This window comes from Chelon labrosus, assembly GCF_963514085.1.
Source record: "Chelon labrosus genome assembly, chromosome: 3".
NCBI classification, from domain to species: Eukaryota; Metazoa; Chordata; class Actinopteri; order Mugiliformes; family Mugilidae; genus Chelon; species Chelon labrosus.
In genome coordinates this window covers 12043776-12061628 of record NC_140339.1, presented here as the reverse complement: position 1 = coordinate 12061628, position 17853 = coordinate 12043776, and the positions used below count along the sequence as shown (strand labels likewise).

General features: G+C 40.8%; 2 protein-coding genes across 2 annotated transcripts; both read left to right on the top strand.

Annotated features, from left to right (window-relative positions):
- The first annotated feature begins 3941 nt into the window (after window positions 1–3941).
- slc35c1 (solute carrier family 35 member C1) lies at window positions 3942–6959 on the top strand. Its single transcript, XM_084541158.1, has 2 exons — window positions 3942–4590; window positions 5540–6959. Exons 1-2 carry the CDS (start codon window positions 4122–4124, stop codon window positions 6118–6120), a joined length of 1050 nt encoding a protein of 349 aa, XP_084397284.1. The 5' UTR covers window positions 3942–4121; the 3' UTR covers window positions 6121–6959.
- Window positions 6960–9792: 2833 nt separating this feature from the next.
- LOC311485618 (GDP-fucose transporter 1-like) lies at window positions 9793–14887 on the top strand. The gene is made up of 2 exons (XM_084541157.1): window positions 9793–10512; window positions 12323–14887. The coding sequence occupies exons 1-2, from the start codon at window positions 10005–10007 to the stop codon at window positions 12901–12903; spliced, it is 1089 nt and encodes a 362-aa protein (XP_084397283.1). The 5' UTR covers window positions 9793–10004; the 3' UTR covers window positions 12904–14887.
- The last annotated feature ends 2966 nt before the right edge of the window (window positions 14888–17853 follow it).

The window sequence follows — 17853 nt, the reverse complement described above, 5'->3', positions numbered from 1 at the left end:
AGTTGTATTTTATATTATTATGTCCCTGCAAATTTCCCCTCATTTCTTACTTGCCAATTAAGTCAAAGTTTAGTATTCAGTGTAAGGTGTTGAAGACAGTTCTCCCTTTTGATGGATGTGTATCCAGAAGTCTTTACGACAAAGCAAAGAATAATTGGATCCAGAATTTAGCACACTCCTCCGGAGGCTATAACACAGCATCTGTAAAAAAATAAATAAAAAACTGTGCTGTATTTCATCCAGTTAAGCTATTTTGTTCATGTTTATTTTCCATTCTGAGCTTGCTTCCTGCAGGTTACATAAATATCGCTCTAAAATGCTGGGTGGAGATATCCTAGGGCACCGTGTAGACGCTCCAGAGGTCCCATGATCCGAGGTACCACCTGCAGCATCTTCCTGCATTTTTTTGGGCAACCTAATAAAGCGTGAAAGTCTCCCCTGCTGGCGGGGGTCAGGAAGCCAGACCGTTTTGTGAATATTGCATCAGCTACAGCGAGGCATTTCTCCCCTTCCTAAACCTGAGCAAAAAGAAGCACGATGTGGGGTCGAACGCTCACTGATGGATGGGCTGTGTGGGCGAAATCAGGTTGCACAACTTCCGTGCTCTTAGTTCTGTGCTGCGTGGACTTTTGTCCTTGCTGAGATGACATACCTGTCCATGGGCGTAGCTTATACACACTCGGCTAACACGGTACACCAGCAAAGTGACTGACTGGTTACTGTAGCAGAAAATATAACACCAACAAACAACACTCACTTTTAGCAATTTTCCAGCAACTGAGCAAGACCGCAGTGGTGAAACAGGAGAATGGTCACACAAAGTTTGCACAAAAAAAGTGAAGCACGAGTCAAAGTTTCTTTACTATTTCCTTTTTTTTTTAACTCACCATTATGAAGGATGTAAGTAAGCACATGAAAAGTGGCGGACAGGCAACGCAGTCAGACATGGCTGAGGAGTAAAAGTCCAGGTAATTTTACAGTGGTGTAAAAGCTTCTCATATAAGATGAAGTAAAATTACCAGCACTGGCTCAGGTCTAATTAAACATACCTTTATATCTCCTCAAGGATCGCACAATCATCCACCAACCTATCTTCACTGGCAAATATGAGCAACTACCCAAAACCTATGCATTATATTTCGACAGATAGTATTCAAGAGATCTGAGGAAGGGTCTTATTGACGAAAGATTGCATTAAACAGTCCAGCCGCTCCATTCCGAGCATGTTGGATGTGATGAAGGGCTGCTGTTAGGAGGAAAATGAAAGGGTGAACAACGCAGTCTAAATGAGAACAGCCTGGTGTGTGAAGTAATTAAGACACACATGTGTCTAGATTAATTAATGTGCTTAGCATAATTAAGAAAAAAAAAAAGATAATTATGCGAATCATCTACATGCACATCACTGCACCATGCCCTTCACAAGTTTACAAAAGCAACATAAATGAGAATTTGCTGCCACCTGCTGTCTTGAACTATAATTACCTGCTGCTTCCTGATGAGAGTTGTTGCCTTATATGGCATCTAGGATTTCTTTATTATCAAATTATCTGTATTCTAAAGTGTGGATGAAATCAAAACCTGGAAAATAATACATACAAACACATATGCTGTGCTGAAGAACAGACATCCCACAGTGAATAATGTTTATCCATAATTACAGATCCATAGAAAATAAACTTATACATTACATGGGTCTTAAAATGCATGATCTGTAATTACTAGCTGACAAACTGGTGTAAAAACCGCATTGCATTCAAGAACTGATGCCGCTAAGGGCGTTGTGTTAACACTTCATAAAGAAATGGCTCCAGCTCATCTGTTCAAACATGCAGTTTGGTAGAAGACGTCACTCTTTTCTTTGACCATCACAAGTATTTATTGTCTGTGATTAATCAACACAACATGATATAAGGTTTCAAAAAAATGCCTGTGTTGAATTTTAAGACATTTGCTCGTATCAGCATGGAGAAACGTTTTCTCTAAGGAACAGTGTGGTCCCTTCATCTTCCTATGATGTGACTGTACATGTGGCTCTTGTATGACGTGCATTTCCTGATACACATTTTGTTCAAACAGTTGTATCCAGATAGAAACTTTATCCCAGAGCTTAACTTTACGATACAGCCTGCCCTATATAACTATAACTATAACTCGGTTTTATCTTGAATTTATTTGTCCAAACCAGAAGACACTTTTTAACAGTTTCATTGATCTAACAATAGTTTAGCTGTTGTTCCATTCATTTAAATGCTGCATGTGTACAGCCATGCCCAGTGTAAGAGATGGAGAAAATATGATATTAATTATCTGAAGAAAGAGCAAAAGCAAAGTCCAGTTTTGTTTACTTCTGGTGCAATATTATCAAAAAAATGAAGAAATGTTTCTTACTGCTGTCCAAGTTAATCCTTGCATATTAGTGCTCCAAGTACTCGTAGTTAAAACTGTAAATTCTGGGCAGAATATCAGGTTTTGACAATTATGTTTTCTTTAACAACTATCTCATACTGAGCCAACCCCTCCAAAGGAAAATTGATGCAAACACGAAAGAACTGTAAACTGTTTCAGAATTAAATTCTGCTTTAAACCAAACATGGATAACTTCTGTGGGTCTTACTGCAACTTGCTGCTGTGCATCTCAAAAAGATTTTTCTCCCTGCAAGATTATTATCTTGGGGTCATCCTCGCTATAGAGATATTGGGTATCATCTTGTTCAAGCAAACAAAAACGACAGAAATAACGTCTATTAAAAAGACTCTCTAAAACCCAGAACTGTGTTCATTGTTCTTTGTTGAGTTATTTTCAAGCATCTGACATATGTAGTGCCGTAGGCTTTTTCAGTGGAGAATGGTAAATCAAGGCCACAATGCTCCAGTCCTTTCATGTCATTGATCAAGGGCTGTAGAACAGGATCAAATCCATCTTTTTTTTTTCAGATCTTTATTATGAAATAATGCTATCAAATGAATGTTCGTGAGAGCTTTGGTGGCATGTTTCCGAGGACAAAATACAGAAACCTTCCTACTTTGTGCATGCTCCCGTTTTGAACCCAGTGGATTAGTAATTTCAAAGTAGTAGCTAGTACAGCTGAATTCACGGAGAAGTCTGTTTTGGATGTTTCTTGCAATAACTAAAATCGTGGAAATCCTCAAGTACGTTTGTTTTTGGTAAATGTAGTTCCGTGAGCAATTTACAAATATCAGAATTATCCAAAATGTTCAACAATGTTCTCTTTAACTGGGATTTGATCATAAGTGTCTGTTGGTTTATTTCTCCTTGTATCAAATATAACTCCTAACATTAGTTATGAAGGCTTCACAAACCATCATTGCTCTTTGGAATATTTAATTTATTTGGTTTTAAAAAAAAAAAAAAAAATAAAAATAAATGCCAAGACTTTCTTCTAATGTAGTTCTTCCAGAATTTCCTTCAGGCAGAGCATACAGTACATTCATGTTTAACTTGGGGGTGAATTAAACTAGTAAGTTCTGTCAAAGAACAACTGTTGTATTTAACTTTTGTATTTATTTAATGTCTACTCTTCCTTGGCTTGTGTGCACTATCCTTTACTGTATGTTGCTGCAACACTGCAAATGTGGGGTAAATTACAGGATTATTGAAACTGTAGGCTACTATGTGTCATACCACTTACATGGAGTTTAGCTGAAGCAGGAATATGTTTTGCACGACTTGATCCAGTTCTCGGCACACGGATCAGCAGGACACCTTACAGTGCATAAAGAGATGAACACTGGCCACCACAGTGACCAAAAACTGAGAGAGAACAGCTACAGGTGTCCCCTCTCTCACCTGTGGGACATTTTTTTATGTAGGCTACACATAAAGTTGCAGAAAAATACTCGCAGAATTGTTTCCTGAAAATGAAGCACACTGCAAATAAATAAATAAATAAATACAAATAAATAGTTTCCTTGTTGTGTCGTTTTGCGCTGTTGTTGTCAATCAGGCTTGGATGACGCTTTTATGTTGAAAACCCCAGATCGGAAGTGTGTGTTGATCGACCATGTCAGGATCATAAAGTCGAACAGCCGTTTCGTTTTAGTTCATGTTGATGCTCCAGTTTTGCTAGTCCCTTGTTTTGTACGCATGTATCTTGACGATGGCCATGGCGGACTCTGCGGACGGACCCGAGGAGAGTTTCATACACCGAGCGGTCAGAATAGCAGCGGTGGTTGCTCTGTACTGGTTCGTGTCAATAACAATGGTGTTCCTTAACAGTCACCTGTTGGACAATCGGGACTTGGACGCGCCGCTGTTTGTCACTTTCTACCAGTGTTTGGTGACTGTCGGGCTGTGCTGGCTCATGCAGCTGCTGTCCAAAGTGTCCCCGGGACTCATCGACTTCCCGGCGGTCAGATTCGATTTAAAGACGTCCCGGGAAGTCCTGCCTCTGTCCGTCGTCTTCATCTGCATGATCACCTTCAACAACCTGTGCCTGAAATATGTCGGGGTGGCTTTCTACACAATCGGTCGTTCCCTCAGCACCGTTTTCAATGTGCTGTTTTCATACTTTATCCTGAAGCAAACCACGTCTTTAAGAGCTCTGGCGTGCTGTGGGATCATACTGGGTAGGTCGACTTCACTTTTCCAGGACGTGACAGTATTTTTATTTAAATGATCGGTGATTTGCACCTGACTGACAGTTGGCCTGTGTCCTCACACGCGTGTGGTTGAAAGAATACAAACCTGTTGCTCCACTTAAACCCGGTAGTGTGGCATAAAATACGCTTTACGTGGAATGCGCGCCGCCTCGTAAATCTTGCGCCAAGTCAGGTGTAAAGTGACACTCATTGTGAGATTTGGTTTCAGGAAGGGTTCAGGATGTGTGCGATCCAGGATGAGGACGTGGCGAGGTGTTGTGGGTGCGCCCACTACACATGCACCTTGAGGGAGGGCGCACCAGCGAGAGGGATGGCTTCAAGGCATTATGCTTAAACTTACTACTGCAAAGTCCGTCTACATCAGAGTCATTTCATTTCCGTTTCTTCGCCTCTGCAGTTTAAATGCATTTCTTGTCGCTGGTGTAGTGCGCTCTCATGGGCCCTTGAGAGCGCGCAACACCGCGCTACCACATCCTGAATCACACACAACCTGAACCCTTGATGAAACGAAATGTCCCTATATATCCAGAGATTTGATCGGGTCTCTCGTTACTCTTAAGCATTAATACATTTAGTAAATCATTCACTTTTCTTTACTTTTCTTTTTTGAAAAGACTGAGACACAGACTGTTCTGACAGTTAAACATTTGCACATATGATGAACATGTAAAACTGTTATTAAGATTAGTAATGTGCTAAATTTAGCTGACAGTTTTTACAATAATAATAATAATAAAAAAAAAAACACTATTTAGGGTGAACTTTTCAAAGCAAACTTTGTTGAACCATTTCTTTTGAAGACAAATCACCCACAAAACAATACAAAATTATGTTGATGTAATATGAAAAAGACCATCCACTGATGCTTGATTGTGTACTGTTATGTCTCAGTTCTTGACATGTCCTTGACTCTCAGGTGGATTCTGGCTTGGCGTGGACCAGGAAGGCCTGACTGGCGCCCTCTCCTGGTCAGGCGTCTTCTTCGGGGTCCTTGCCAGCGCCTGTGTCTCCCTCAATGCCATCTTCACCAAGAAGGTGATGCCTGCGGTGGACGGAAGCATTTGGAAGCTGTCCTACTACAACAACATTAACGCCTGCGTCCTCTTCATCCCGCTCATGCTCGTGTTTGGAGAGCTGGGCCGGATCGTCAGCTTCAGCCGCCTCGGTGACCTCGGCTTCTGGGGCATGATGACGCTCGGAGGGGTGTTTGGCTTCGCCATCGGCTACGTCACGGGCCTCCAGATCAAGTTCACCAGCCCGCTCACGCACAACGTCTCGGGGACGGCGAAGGCCTGCGCGCAGACCGTTATTGCAGTGGTGTACAACTCCTCCAGTAAAAGCACGCTGTGGTGGACCAGTAACATGTTGGTTCTCGGTGGCTCGTCGGCGTACACGTGGGTCAAAAGTCTGGAAATGCAGAAGTCTCCTCCCAAAGACCCTGAGAACTCAGACAAGGAGCAACTACTGTCAGGAGAGAAGGGCAACACGGGAGTGTGAGCTCTGTAACTCGGCAGGGTAACCTTCAGCTTTTATCCGTGCGGCGTGAGAATGTAAAATAATGAAGCACTTGTGTGAATCTGATTACTTAGGCCAAGGCTATTTATTTTCTTTTTAGGGCTGTTTTACAACTATTTTTTAAAATGACGTGTATTTAAAGATGCTGTCTACATGTGAAGAAAAAACAAACATATTTTTAAGAACTTTTTTTACACCTATTGTTTAAGTGTCTATACTACTGATGCACAGATCGATACAAATCATCTACCTGTCACCCAGCTGAATGAATCACTGTCTCAACTCAACACCACATCACCACTGGTTTCCAGTGGCATTGCATAGGTTGTATTTTTTTATAAAGATACCAAAGATTTGATGTTTTATCTTTGTTTGGTCTTCCTTTTCCGTCACTAAAATCTGCTCTTGTAACTTATTTTTTTAATATCTGCTGTATGTAAGCGTGGTGATGTGGTAACCTTGAAGTCTGCTGGTTTAAAACGTTCCAGTCAAACGCTCTGACTTTTGCACATCTGCGGTACACGTGCCTTTTTTTCTACTATATTTCTACACTCTGTCCAGAGATAATAAAATTGCTGTGTTGACACTGGAAATTTGTGTACCCCTGCTTCTTTAACACATAAAACAGACCAGGAATTATTAAAGAACAGTGCTGCCAGCAAGTGTCAGGTTATCAGAAAGTCTGCACCTACCTGAAAAAAAATCCAAAGCTTGCAGTTTGAAATTACATTTCAGTTCATTCAAAATATCAGAAGGGAAGACTTCATGTTTTTAATGTTAAAATAAGGAAACCATATTTTTTCACGTTCATAATTTCTATTTATAAAAGTGATATTTTGACTTTCTTGTCAAAAAAAAAAAAAAGAATGTGTTGAAGTATTTTCTGTCAATCCACACTCCCTGAATGGAGCTTTAATTTAGAGACTGTAATCAATTATTAAAAGAAGTGTTTATGACAAATCAAAGAATATCCGGATCCAGATTCTAGCACACTCCTCCAGGGGGCTATAGCACAGCATCTGTGAAAACTGTGTTGTATTTCATCCAGTATAGCTATTCTGTTCATCTTTATTTTTAAATATCTGAATATCAGTGTAGACGCTCCAGAAGTCCCATGATCCGAGGTACCACCTGCAGCATCTTCCTGCATTTTTGTGCAACCTAATAAAGCGTGAAAGTCTCCCCTGCAGGCGGGGGTCAGGAAGCCAGACCGTTTTGTGAATATTGCATCAGCTACAGCGAGGCATTTCTTCCCTTCCTAAATCTGAGCAAAAAGAAGCACGATGTGGGATCAAGCGCCCACTGATGGATGAGTTGTGTAGGCAAAATCAGGTTACACAACTTCTGTGTTCTAAGAGGAAGATGAGGAAGTTTTGTCCTTGCTGAGAGCACATATCTGCCATATAGCTTACACACTCTGCTAACACGGTACACCAGCAAACTGACTTATTGTTTTATGTAGCAGGGAATATAACACCAACAAACAGTACTTACTTATAAGAATTTTTACAGCAACTGAGCAAGACTGCAATGATAGAGCAGGAGAACGATGACAGTAGGAAGACAGAGGGTTGGACACAGAGTCGGGACAGAAATTTGAAGCACATGACACACTGTTGTTCCTATTTCTTATCAAACACAGCATTGTGAAGGGTGAAGGCCTATATTAAGAAAGCACATAAAAAAGACAGAGAGGCATTGCTGTCAGCAGGTGATGTAACAGATGAATGGATATAGCGCTGAGGAGTAAAAGCTCAGTCAAACATGTCTTAATATCTACTTTTATCTTACCAGTCTGTCTTCACGGTCAGATATAAGCAATGATCTTAAACCTGTACAGTATTTTATAAAGCTGACAGATAGTATTCAAGAGATCTGAGGCAGAGTATTATTGATTAAAGATTGGACTAAACAGATGCCTGCTGTTACCCATTGGTGGGAGTCTTAGTAAAACCACACAGAGGAATCTGTGCTGTTGCTGTTTTAGAAAAAGAAGGATGAATTTTTCAAATATGAGATACTGAGGCGCATACTAGACAACAAATAGTGTAAACCTGCCTTAGGGTTTAAATTCATAAATATTGATTTCATTTATTGGGATTACTAGTATTGTATTGTGAGTACTTTGTTTTAAAGTCAGTAACCCGAAATGAAACCTAAACCTATAACAACATGAAAACATGTGTCTTAACAACGTATACAATTATTGATCCATAGACAGTAAAGCTGCACTACATGGGTCTGAAAACCCGTGCTACTAGACGTAGTTAATAGACCTGACAAACTGGTACGAAACACCCGATGGCATCGTGTTAACACGTTGTGAAACTCTCTCAACTCCTTTGTTCTTTGCCATTCAAATCTGCAGTTTGGTGTAAGACATTACCTGTACTGTTTTCATTGGCTGTCAGAGAGTTTTAAGATGACTCTCTGGATTAGCCCAGTGACCTTTAAAGCGACGCAAGGTTGAGGATTTGTTTCTGTCTTTGGTGACCCACAGTGTAGTCTGATATCCTCAAAAAGGCCAACGTTATTCAAGTGAGAATCAGATCAGCTACCAAGAATATTTATTTTGAAAACCTGTAGCCTATTGTACTGCATGGTAACTTCATGGTATCTGATGACTTGAAGACTACACCCTTCCTTGGGGATATTGTTTCCCTATCCTGATACGAGCAAATCTCTTTAAACTTACAATATGGAAACACTGTTAATGCAGCAACAATAACAACCAGTTCTTAAAATATAAGTAATCCTTCAACGCGATGTAGAATACTGCAAGCAATATTTTAACAGGTGGAAACCATGCACCGCTACATGATACTGTCTCTTTAAATTTAAAAAGGGTCGAAAAAACAAGGAAGTAGTTAACTTGCACGAGTTTTCCGGTTTGCGATTGCACCTTCAAAATAAAAGTGATATTTCTTTTTTGTTTGCATTTGAAGTCAAAAGAGAGTTTGATGAGAGGATAGGCTCGTTCGACTTCATGCAGATCTGTGCAGATCTGACTTGACGTGATGCATGCTGGGTTGTTCTGCTCATAGACCTCGAATATGATTGGTTAAAATGAACTTGTTCAACCCAGCATGCATCACGTCAAGTCAGATCTGCACAGATCTGCATGAAGTCGAACGCGCCTGATGACTAATTATGAAATGAGATTTTAAAGTGTTCAGTCATTTTTTTTTAGGTACAGAAGTTAAAGATGGACAATAAGCCAGCCAATAAGATGCTTATATGGAAACACATATTAATCTGTAAGAGTAATGCACAAAGAAATCACGGATTCTGATTCGGTTCCCTTATTGTGCTTCATAAAATTTACATATCATTGGCCTTATTAATAAACTAAATCATAAATGCTGGAGATATTAGAGGTAAAACAACTTCTAATGTCTCCAGCATTTATAATTTGCAGTGTCTTGTGATATGTGTTGATAGGATGTCTGCCAGTGATGAATAATTTGTGGCTGGATTAGTCAAGGTCTACTTCAGTGTGTGTAAATTTTGAATTATTTGCTGGTTTTGGAAACTATCCATTAAATGTATGACTATATTTAAGATCAGGAGACTTTACAGGGTATGAATCTAGTCATTGTATACAAAACGTGCAGAGATACTTACAGAGATGCCACATATGAATATAGGATAGTGTAGAGAAAAGATGATTGCATTGGTGTGTGGTTTTGGAGGTTTGGATTGTGCTTTTATTTGGAAAAACTCAGATCGGAAGTGTGACTGTTGATGCCACTGGCGGAAGACGACAGTCATGTTTGATTCCTACAGTCAAACTAGTAGTCTGTAGCCTAATTTTAGCTAATGTGGCTGCATCAGTTTTTACCCAGACTGTTGTTGTCCCCTTAGCCATGAACAGGACACCGCTGAAGCGGTCCAGTATCTTGACGATGGCTCTGACCGGCTCCATGGACGGACGCGGAGACACTTTTGTACTCCGAGCGGTCAGAATAGCAGCGGTGGTTGCTCTGTACTGGTTCGTGTCAATAACAATGGTGTTCCTTAACAATCACCTGCTGGACAATCAGGACTTGGACGCACCGCTGTTTGTCACTTTCTACCAGTGTTTGGTGACTGTCGGGCTGTGCTGGCTCATGCAGCTGCTGTCCAAAGTGTGCCCGGGACTCATCGACTTCCCTGCGGTCAGATTCGACGTGAAGACGTCCAGGGAAGTCCTGCCTCTGTCCATCGTCTTCATCTGCATGATCACCTTCAACAACCTGTGCCTGAAATATGTCGGGGTGGCTTTCTACACAGTCGGTCGTTCCCTCAGCACCGTTTTCAATGTGCTGTTTTCATACTTTATCTTGAAGCAAACCACGTCTTTAAGAGCTCTGGCGTGCTGTGGGATCATACTGGGTAGGTCAACTTCACTTTTTCAGGATGCAACAGTGTTTTGTTAAAATTATCTGCGATTTGCACCTGACCGTATTCTCATTAGTACATTTTCTAAAATGGGTCAAAGGCTAAAAATAAATCGTCACCGAATACAGTCCTCATACACTTTTGTGGACACTAGAGCATCACCTTACCTTAGCATGCTGCTGCATCAGCCTCCACAAACCTGAGGTTTTGGGCCCTGCAGGAATTTGTCACCACAAAAAAACATTCATGATATTGTACTGAAACTACCATTTAGATATGGTTGTGCGCAACAGTTTCATATACTAATACTTAAATGAAAACAGTTTCATATACCTGAATGTTGTGGAGCCATGACTCTTATTTTGTGAACACAGGAAAACTTGAAGGCCTTATATTTCTATTGTCTTGTAGTTTCCTTTTAAAAGTACTCCCACTTAGATTTTGTGTACAAAAATAGCATAATTAGCGTTGAAGAGATTTGTCAACCAAACACAATGACAGCTTTTAGTCTCTAAGTCAGTTTGCTGTTTCTGTTTTCTTTTGTTGTAAATATTTACTCTGAAAAAAAAAAACATATTTAATGTGGGTTTTGGACATTGTCCACCAGCTACAGCAACAGTGTCAGCATGTGTTGTTGATATACAAGTCACAAAATCACAAAATCCCCGGTGTTCAAGATGTAACATACCCACTCAGTTGTGAAAACGCCGTTGCTAGGCAATTGTTGCCACCTGGTAACCACCATGTCTGACAGTTTAGCAAGCTAACGACTGGCTAACTTAGAAGGAAAAGAAGGGAATCCTTGGCGAATATCAACACCTGAAACCTCTACATGACTTAACCATGATATATTTACTTATCTCCACCATTTCTGAGAACTCCACAAGACACGTCACAACTAGAGAACTTGGAGCTATGACATTAGCTCATGTTCATGGGTGGACCCCCGGGGCAGCATGTGTTCACAGAAAGCTTGTCGCTTAACGCTGCGTTCACACTAGAAGCTACAACTTGGCCAGCGTGGTCCCTGAAGTGTTGCTCAAGCGACCGTTGAGGTTGTTGTTGACGTCATCTGTTAACTGGGGAAGCTAATGCAAACGATTGGTCGACACGACATCAAGGTGATATTGAAGCAGTTAAAAATAATATAAAACAGTTGTCTAGCTTCAGTTTGACTTGACACACGGCCAGCTTCTGCTTGCCGCTAGTGTGAACATAGCATAAGTGTTAACATCAGCCGTAAGCCTTGAGAACACCACTGCTAGGCAACTGACAATGTCTAGAAGGAACAGAGTTTAAAATTTAACCGTTACTGAAAAATAAACTTCCACATCCTCTGCCATTTTTTGAAAATGGCTGCATCAAACACACGCCACATCTCATGAACTCCCGCCTTTTAGAAAATGCTTATGTAGACTCTTCTTGTGAACACAATATACCTGGCCCCAGTCACTTCCAAGGCACTATTACATGACAGTTTCCTGTGGGAACCTATGAAAGTTTGTTGACATTTTTGGAAACAAAAGATAATTTTTACAGCCTGAAATTCAACCTGTATTTCAGATATTTTGTGAAGAAAGTGATGTACGTACAGTTTTAACAGTTATTCCCTTGCATGGCTGAAATACTGGTGTGACTGTTATTGAGATATATGAGTGCTAAAATTCAGCTAACAGTATTGAAAATAATATAAAGAGCACTTTTCAAGACAAAAGCAATCAAGCACGAAACAATTCAGAAATAAAAGAAACAGCTTCAAAACATCTCTGTAGTGTTCAGTCCTTCATATGTCCTTGCCTCTCAGGTGGATTCTGGCTTGGCGTGGACCAGGAAGGCCTGACTGGCGCCCTCTCCTGGTCAGGCGTCTTCTTCGGGGTCCTTGCCAGCGCCTGTGTCTCCCTCAATGCTATCTTCACCAAGAAGGTGATGCCTGCGGTGGACGGAAACATTTGGAAGCTGTCCTACTACAACAACATTAACGCCTGCGTCCTCTTCATCCCGCTCATGCTCGTATTTGGAGAGCTGGGCCGCATCGCCAGCTTCAGCCGCCTCGCTGACCTCGGCTTCTGGGGCATGATGACGCTCGGAGGGGTGTTTGGCTTCGCCATCGGCTACGTCACGGGCCTCCAGATCAAGTTCACCAGCCCGCTCACGCACAACGTCTCGGGGACGGCGAAGGCCTGTGCGCAGACTGTTATTGCGGTGGTGTACAACTCTTCCAGTAAAAGCGCGCTGTGGTGGACCAGTAACATGTTGGTTCTCGGTGGCTCGTCGGCGTACACGTGGGTCAAAAGTCGAGAAATGCAGAAGTCTCCCCGCAGGGACCCTCAGAACTCGGCCAAGGAGAAACTACTGTCAGGAGAGAAGGGCAACATGGGAGTGTGAGCTCTGTAACTCGGCAGGGTAACCTTCAGCTTTTATCCGTGTGGCGTGAGAATGTAAAATAATGTAGCATTTATGTGTGCTCACTAGTCAGCTAGTTGGGTTAAAGCTGATTTACATTCTTTTTGGGGCCTTTTTACAGGGATTTTTAAAATGAAGTGTCTTTTATGGTGTTGTCTACAAGTGAAGGAAAACGTTTTTTCATACCCACGTTTATCCAGACTGAGGTCAGTGGAGTCTAGTGTTTAATTTTGATTATAAGAGACTCATAATATTTTAGTTATGATTTCAGTGATTCAAATCGCTGCCGTTTTGTAGATGAAGGTCACTATTTCAATGTTTTACAGGTAGCCTCTGGCTTATACTCCAGATATGAACAAAGCCACGACAACAGGATACAGTATGTGTAATGTCCTGTGTTTTATGAAGGAGAGTGTATGAAGTTAATAAGACACCTTGTGTCATTGGCCAGCTGATATACAGTAGGCCATTTGTCATAAGAGAAAACACTCCTTAACCATTTCAGCTGCAACTGTTGCTGCTACAAACTGGATGTTACTTGCTACTGAGTCAGATTAGATATTAAAACCAGCCAGTCAGCGACCTCAGGTCTATGAAAATGTATTTGCATTTCAGAACAATTGTGGGGCAGACTGAAAGAGAGTCCTGTTAGAATATTCACGAGCAGGTCATTTGTTTCACATGTTGTTTGTAACATGGAAGAGGGACTAATCTATAACCACAATCTATAACTGCACCTGACATTAGGAATGGGAATTGAGAACTGGGCCCAGATTGCGTGCATATTTTCTTTACTTATTTAATTTTTTTTTTTTTGTGTAACAGTGGCTCATTTCAGCCCGTATGCTATCTGAATCCACATGCAGGTGTAAATAATTTCCTCCAATCTGCACCACATTACCATTGGTTTTCGGAGGCATTGCTCAGGTTGAATTTTCAAAAGTTAACCAAAATCCAGCACGGTGATATGATAATGCTAAACTGAGGGAGGCTGGATTTAAATAAACATTTACTTGAAGCAAAATTCTTTTCTTTTTTGTTTTTTTGATAAAATGCAAATGGAAACAGGTAGCCAGGGCACAGGCTGAAATCTTTAATGGATCTTTAATCCCTTCAAACTAAATTTGTGTCTGACAAAAAATCAGATTTTCCAGCGTGTAGCTGACTATGATTTCCCTCACTAATGATGTATGGTATGATTGCAGCCACCTGCACCCGACAGTTAATCAAAATGTTAATTTGTGTAATTTACCACGTCCAACCCGCCGATAAACCGCCGTCCCTGCGCATAAATGCAGCCTGTGTAGAGGAAGAAAGGAGGAGATGGAGTGGTTTAGTTAAATAAAGACAACAATAATGCCAGTGGTAAGACTTATAAAAGGATAAAATCAAGTAATGTGCTAAAACGTGGTTAAGAACTGGGGCTTAAATTTTAGCAGAGTAATAATGACTGTAGTCTCGGATGTTTTTCTTTGACTAAGAAAACCTGAAAGGTTGATCAGTGAGGTTGAGAACCAGTTCCAAATTAAACATAAATTAAAAAGTCAAGTCACCTATATATAGTCACATTTATATAGTCCAGACTCCAGACATTTAAGTAAGGAAGTAAAGTGCTTTACTTGTCATTGTACAACGTATACACTATACAGAATCAGAACCAGAATCAATAAAGGTAGTGCTATTAACAACATTTCATCAGTTCTCATCCCTGCCTGTCACAGACGAGACGAGAGGGAGGTTGTGGACCGTGGTATAAAATGTTGTTAAATCGTTGCAGCATTTCAGTTGATCACTTTTTTTCTTCTCATAAGAAAGATTGTACTTTGTTTTCACTGTTTAATAAGGAAACTTTAGTTTCTTTTTAATTTATAATTGTGATATTTTGACTTTCTCGTCAAAACAAAATTTCTGTCACTCCACTCTCTAGAGACTGCAATCAGTTAATAAAAGGCTGAACAAAAGTATCTCAGTCTAAGCTTTACATTATTATCTGTTTCAAACTCCTGGAGAAACTTTCTGAGAAGTTTATTTATGTTCTTATATCTGTATCTAAGAGAGACGGTGACACACTTTTGCTATCAAACATTTTAACCTCATAAAGGTCAACGCCTTATGCTGTTTTTCATGTTTTTTTTAGTTCCTAAACCGTTTTTGTGTGTGTACCTGTGTCAGGCTACATCCTGCTGGGGATGGCTGCTGCCATCAAGGAGTGTCATTGCTATGGGGTGGGGGTGCCTGGTCTGGTCTAGGTGGGTGGTACATGTCTAAGTAACATCCACATGAATCCAAAAGTTTCCCAGCAGAACATTGAATTGTCACAAGCTGGTCAGTGTTATTTACTTCTCCTGTCAGCGGTCATAATGTTATGCCTGATTGATGTACGTTCTCTCCATTTTTAGGGCCCCATTTAAGGAGCGGAGGTGTGTTTCGGTGAGTTGCCTCCTATCTGTTAAAATATTGCCAGTGTAGTTTGGTTATGGTCACTGGATGGAGGTGTAGCACTTCAGTAGATGTTGGAGCACGGTTGGATGAGACAGTCTGGGCTCTAAATGGAATATTTCTCTGAGCAACAGTGGGGCTAAAAATAGCTGACAGAGCACTGTGGGTAATTACATGAACCAAAAAAAAAAAAAGAAAAAGAAAAACACACACACACACACACACCGGTCTCTGATGTCAAGAACTCATTCCAACAGTGAATTTGGCCCTCTGACACCAATAAAAGTTTCATAACTGTGTCATAATGTGGAATAGACAATCCCCCACCCCTCGTCTTCCTCTCTCATGTCTGGCTGGGTCAGGTTCAACGTGACGGGACGAGAGAGAAATCTTCCGTGGTGATTGACAGTTCAAAGGGTGTAAGTGGGAGAAGCAGTCGCTCATGTTTCTTGATGTCTGTCAGATCAAAGTGGTGGTCAAAATGAGGGTGTCACTTTATCGATGGGAGAGTTAATTACCGCTGTGATGTTTTCACTTCAGAATTATGATTGAAAATATCTTGATCTCGTCGTAAAAAGTGTCTTGAACCTACATTAAGTGAGTTTTTCCCCACTTGTGGGCATCAGGATAATCTGCAAACTCCACCAACACATACATACATTTTGTCATATAAATTTGTCAGTCTCTTTCATTTTGTCTTTGTTTTTAGTTATTCCCCCTTTTGTGCTTTTCATCATACACAAATTCAGTCATTCAACTTTAAACAGCTTTCGATAGAAATTCTAATTAAGAATCTAACCACTCTGGATTTGTACGCAATATTCATTCACTCATTCATTCATCTTCTGTACCCGCTTATTCCTGTTAAGGGTCACGGGGTCTGCTGGAGCCTGTCCCAGCTGTCATCGGGCGAGAGGCGGGGCACACCCTGGACAGGTCGCCAGTCCATCGCAGGGCTAACACAGAGACAGACAACCATTCACACTCACATGCACACCTACGGCCAATTTGGAATCACCAATTAACCTAACAAGCATGTCTTTGGACGGTGGGAGGAAGCCGGAGTACCTGCAGAGAACCCACGCAGACTGTACGCAATATACAACATAAAAAACATGACTTGATAATTAATGCTAAGTCTATTCTAGTCTGATGTATATAACACGTAATAACATATATAATATGTGTCTACTATGTGCGTGCGTCTCTGGCGCTAATTACTGCCTTTCATTTTCTTAGACACATCTGTCACATTTTTATTTATTTTATTTTTTTTTTCCTCATTCCTCCCACGTAACACACTCAGTCAGGCTGGAAAGATTTCCACACACTAGCAGCTCAGCACCGAAAGCAATACGGATAAAGCAATGCGTGTGAAGTGAAACATGTTCAAATCGAATGTTTTTTTTTTTTGTTTGTTTTTTTTTTATCTCATAACCAAACTAGGCATGTGAATACAGAAACATTGACTGTTCTTTGTTTGCTTGACGTATAAACAGACAATTCTGTAGTGATATATAATGTAGATACGAATAATACGTTGTATTACTTCAAGACTACCCAGGTGGTTTAACCTTATGTGTTGTGAGCAGCTGCTGAGGAAAAAGTGAATCCTTCAGGTTGATCCATCCATCCATCCATCCATCCATCTATCTGTCTACTGTATGTTAGTGCCACATAAAATCTATGCATTGCAAGGACTATAAAATCAAAGTCTTGAAGTCACTCGGCCGCCTGTTGCACATCTTCTATCACAAAGAGCAAAAACAGATGATGAGAACAGGTACCAAAGCTCGGAAACATCTGAGCTAAGGTTTAGGTAATGGAAAAGAAACCTTGGACATGAGCTGCGCTGTTGATGAGCCGTCTGCATCATTGCTCCTGGCATATCTGCGGAGACTAACATCGTAAAGATTTAATGGCGTCATCGGAGAGGACATCTGTTATCTGTCTTCCAAGACACTGTAAATTTGCCGTGTCCTGTGTGACAGCTGGTGTACGATGATGTATCAGTAAACACGGTCTGGCACCGGTGATGCTCATTCAGATGTTCCTCTCACACGACTTGTGAAGTTTTTTTTCCTCCATGTTCTGAGGAGATTGATTTTGAATATCTACCTTGCAGCTTTGGAGAGTTCACTTTCCCTGAAGCCTCTCGCTAAACCGACAGATGGATTTTCCTCCTCATCACTCATCTCTGTTTTTCCCATTAGCATGTCTTTATTTCCGTCAAATGCATTTTCCACTCACTTTGCCAGAATTTTTCCCTCGTTACGATTTAGTGCTCGGCACAGCGGGTGCAGGGAACCAGTTGGGGATCCGGTGCTGATATGAACTGAACCGTCTCAAAGCAAACACAGGCTCTCACAAGTGAAAACCCAACAGAAGGAATGGGTTAAAGATCTCTGTCCTTTTTTTTTTTTTTTTTTTTTTTTTTTTTTTTTGCTGAGATGGGAAAAATTCCCCACACGTAGCTATGCTGTTATATTTTAA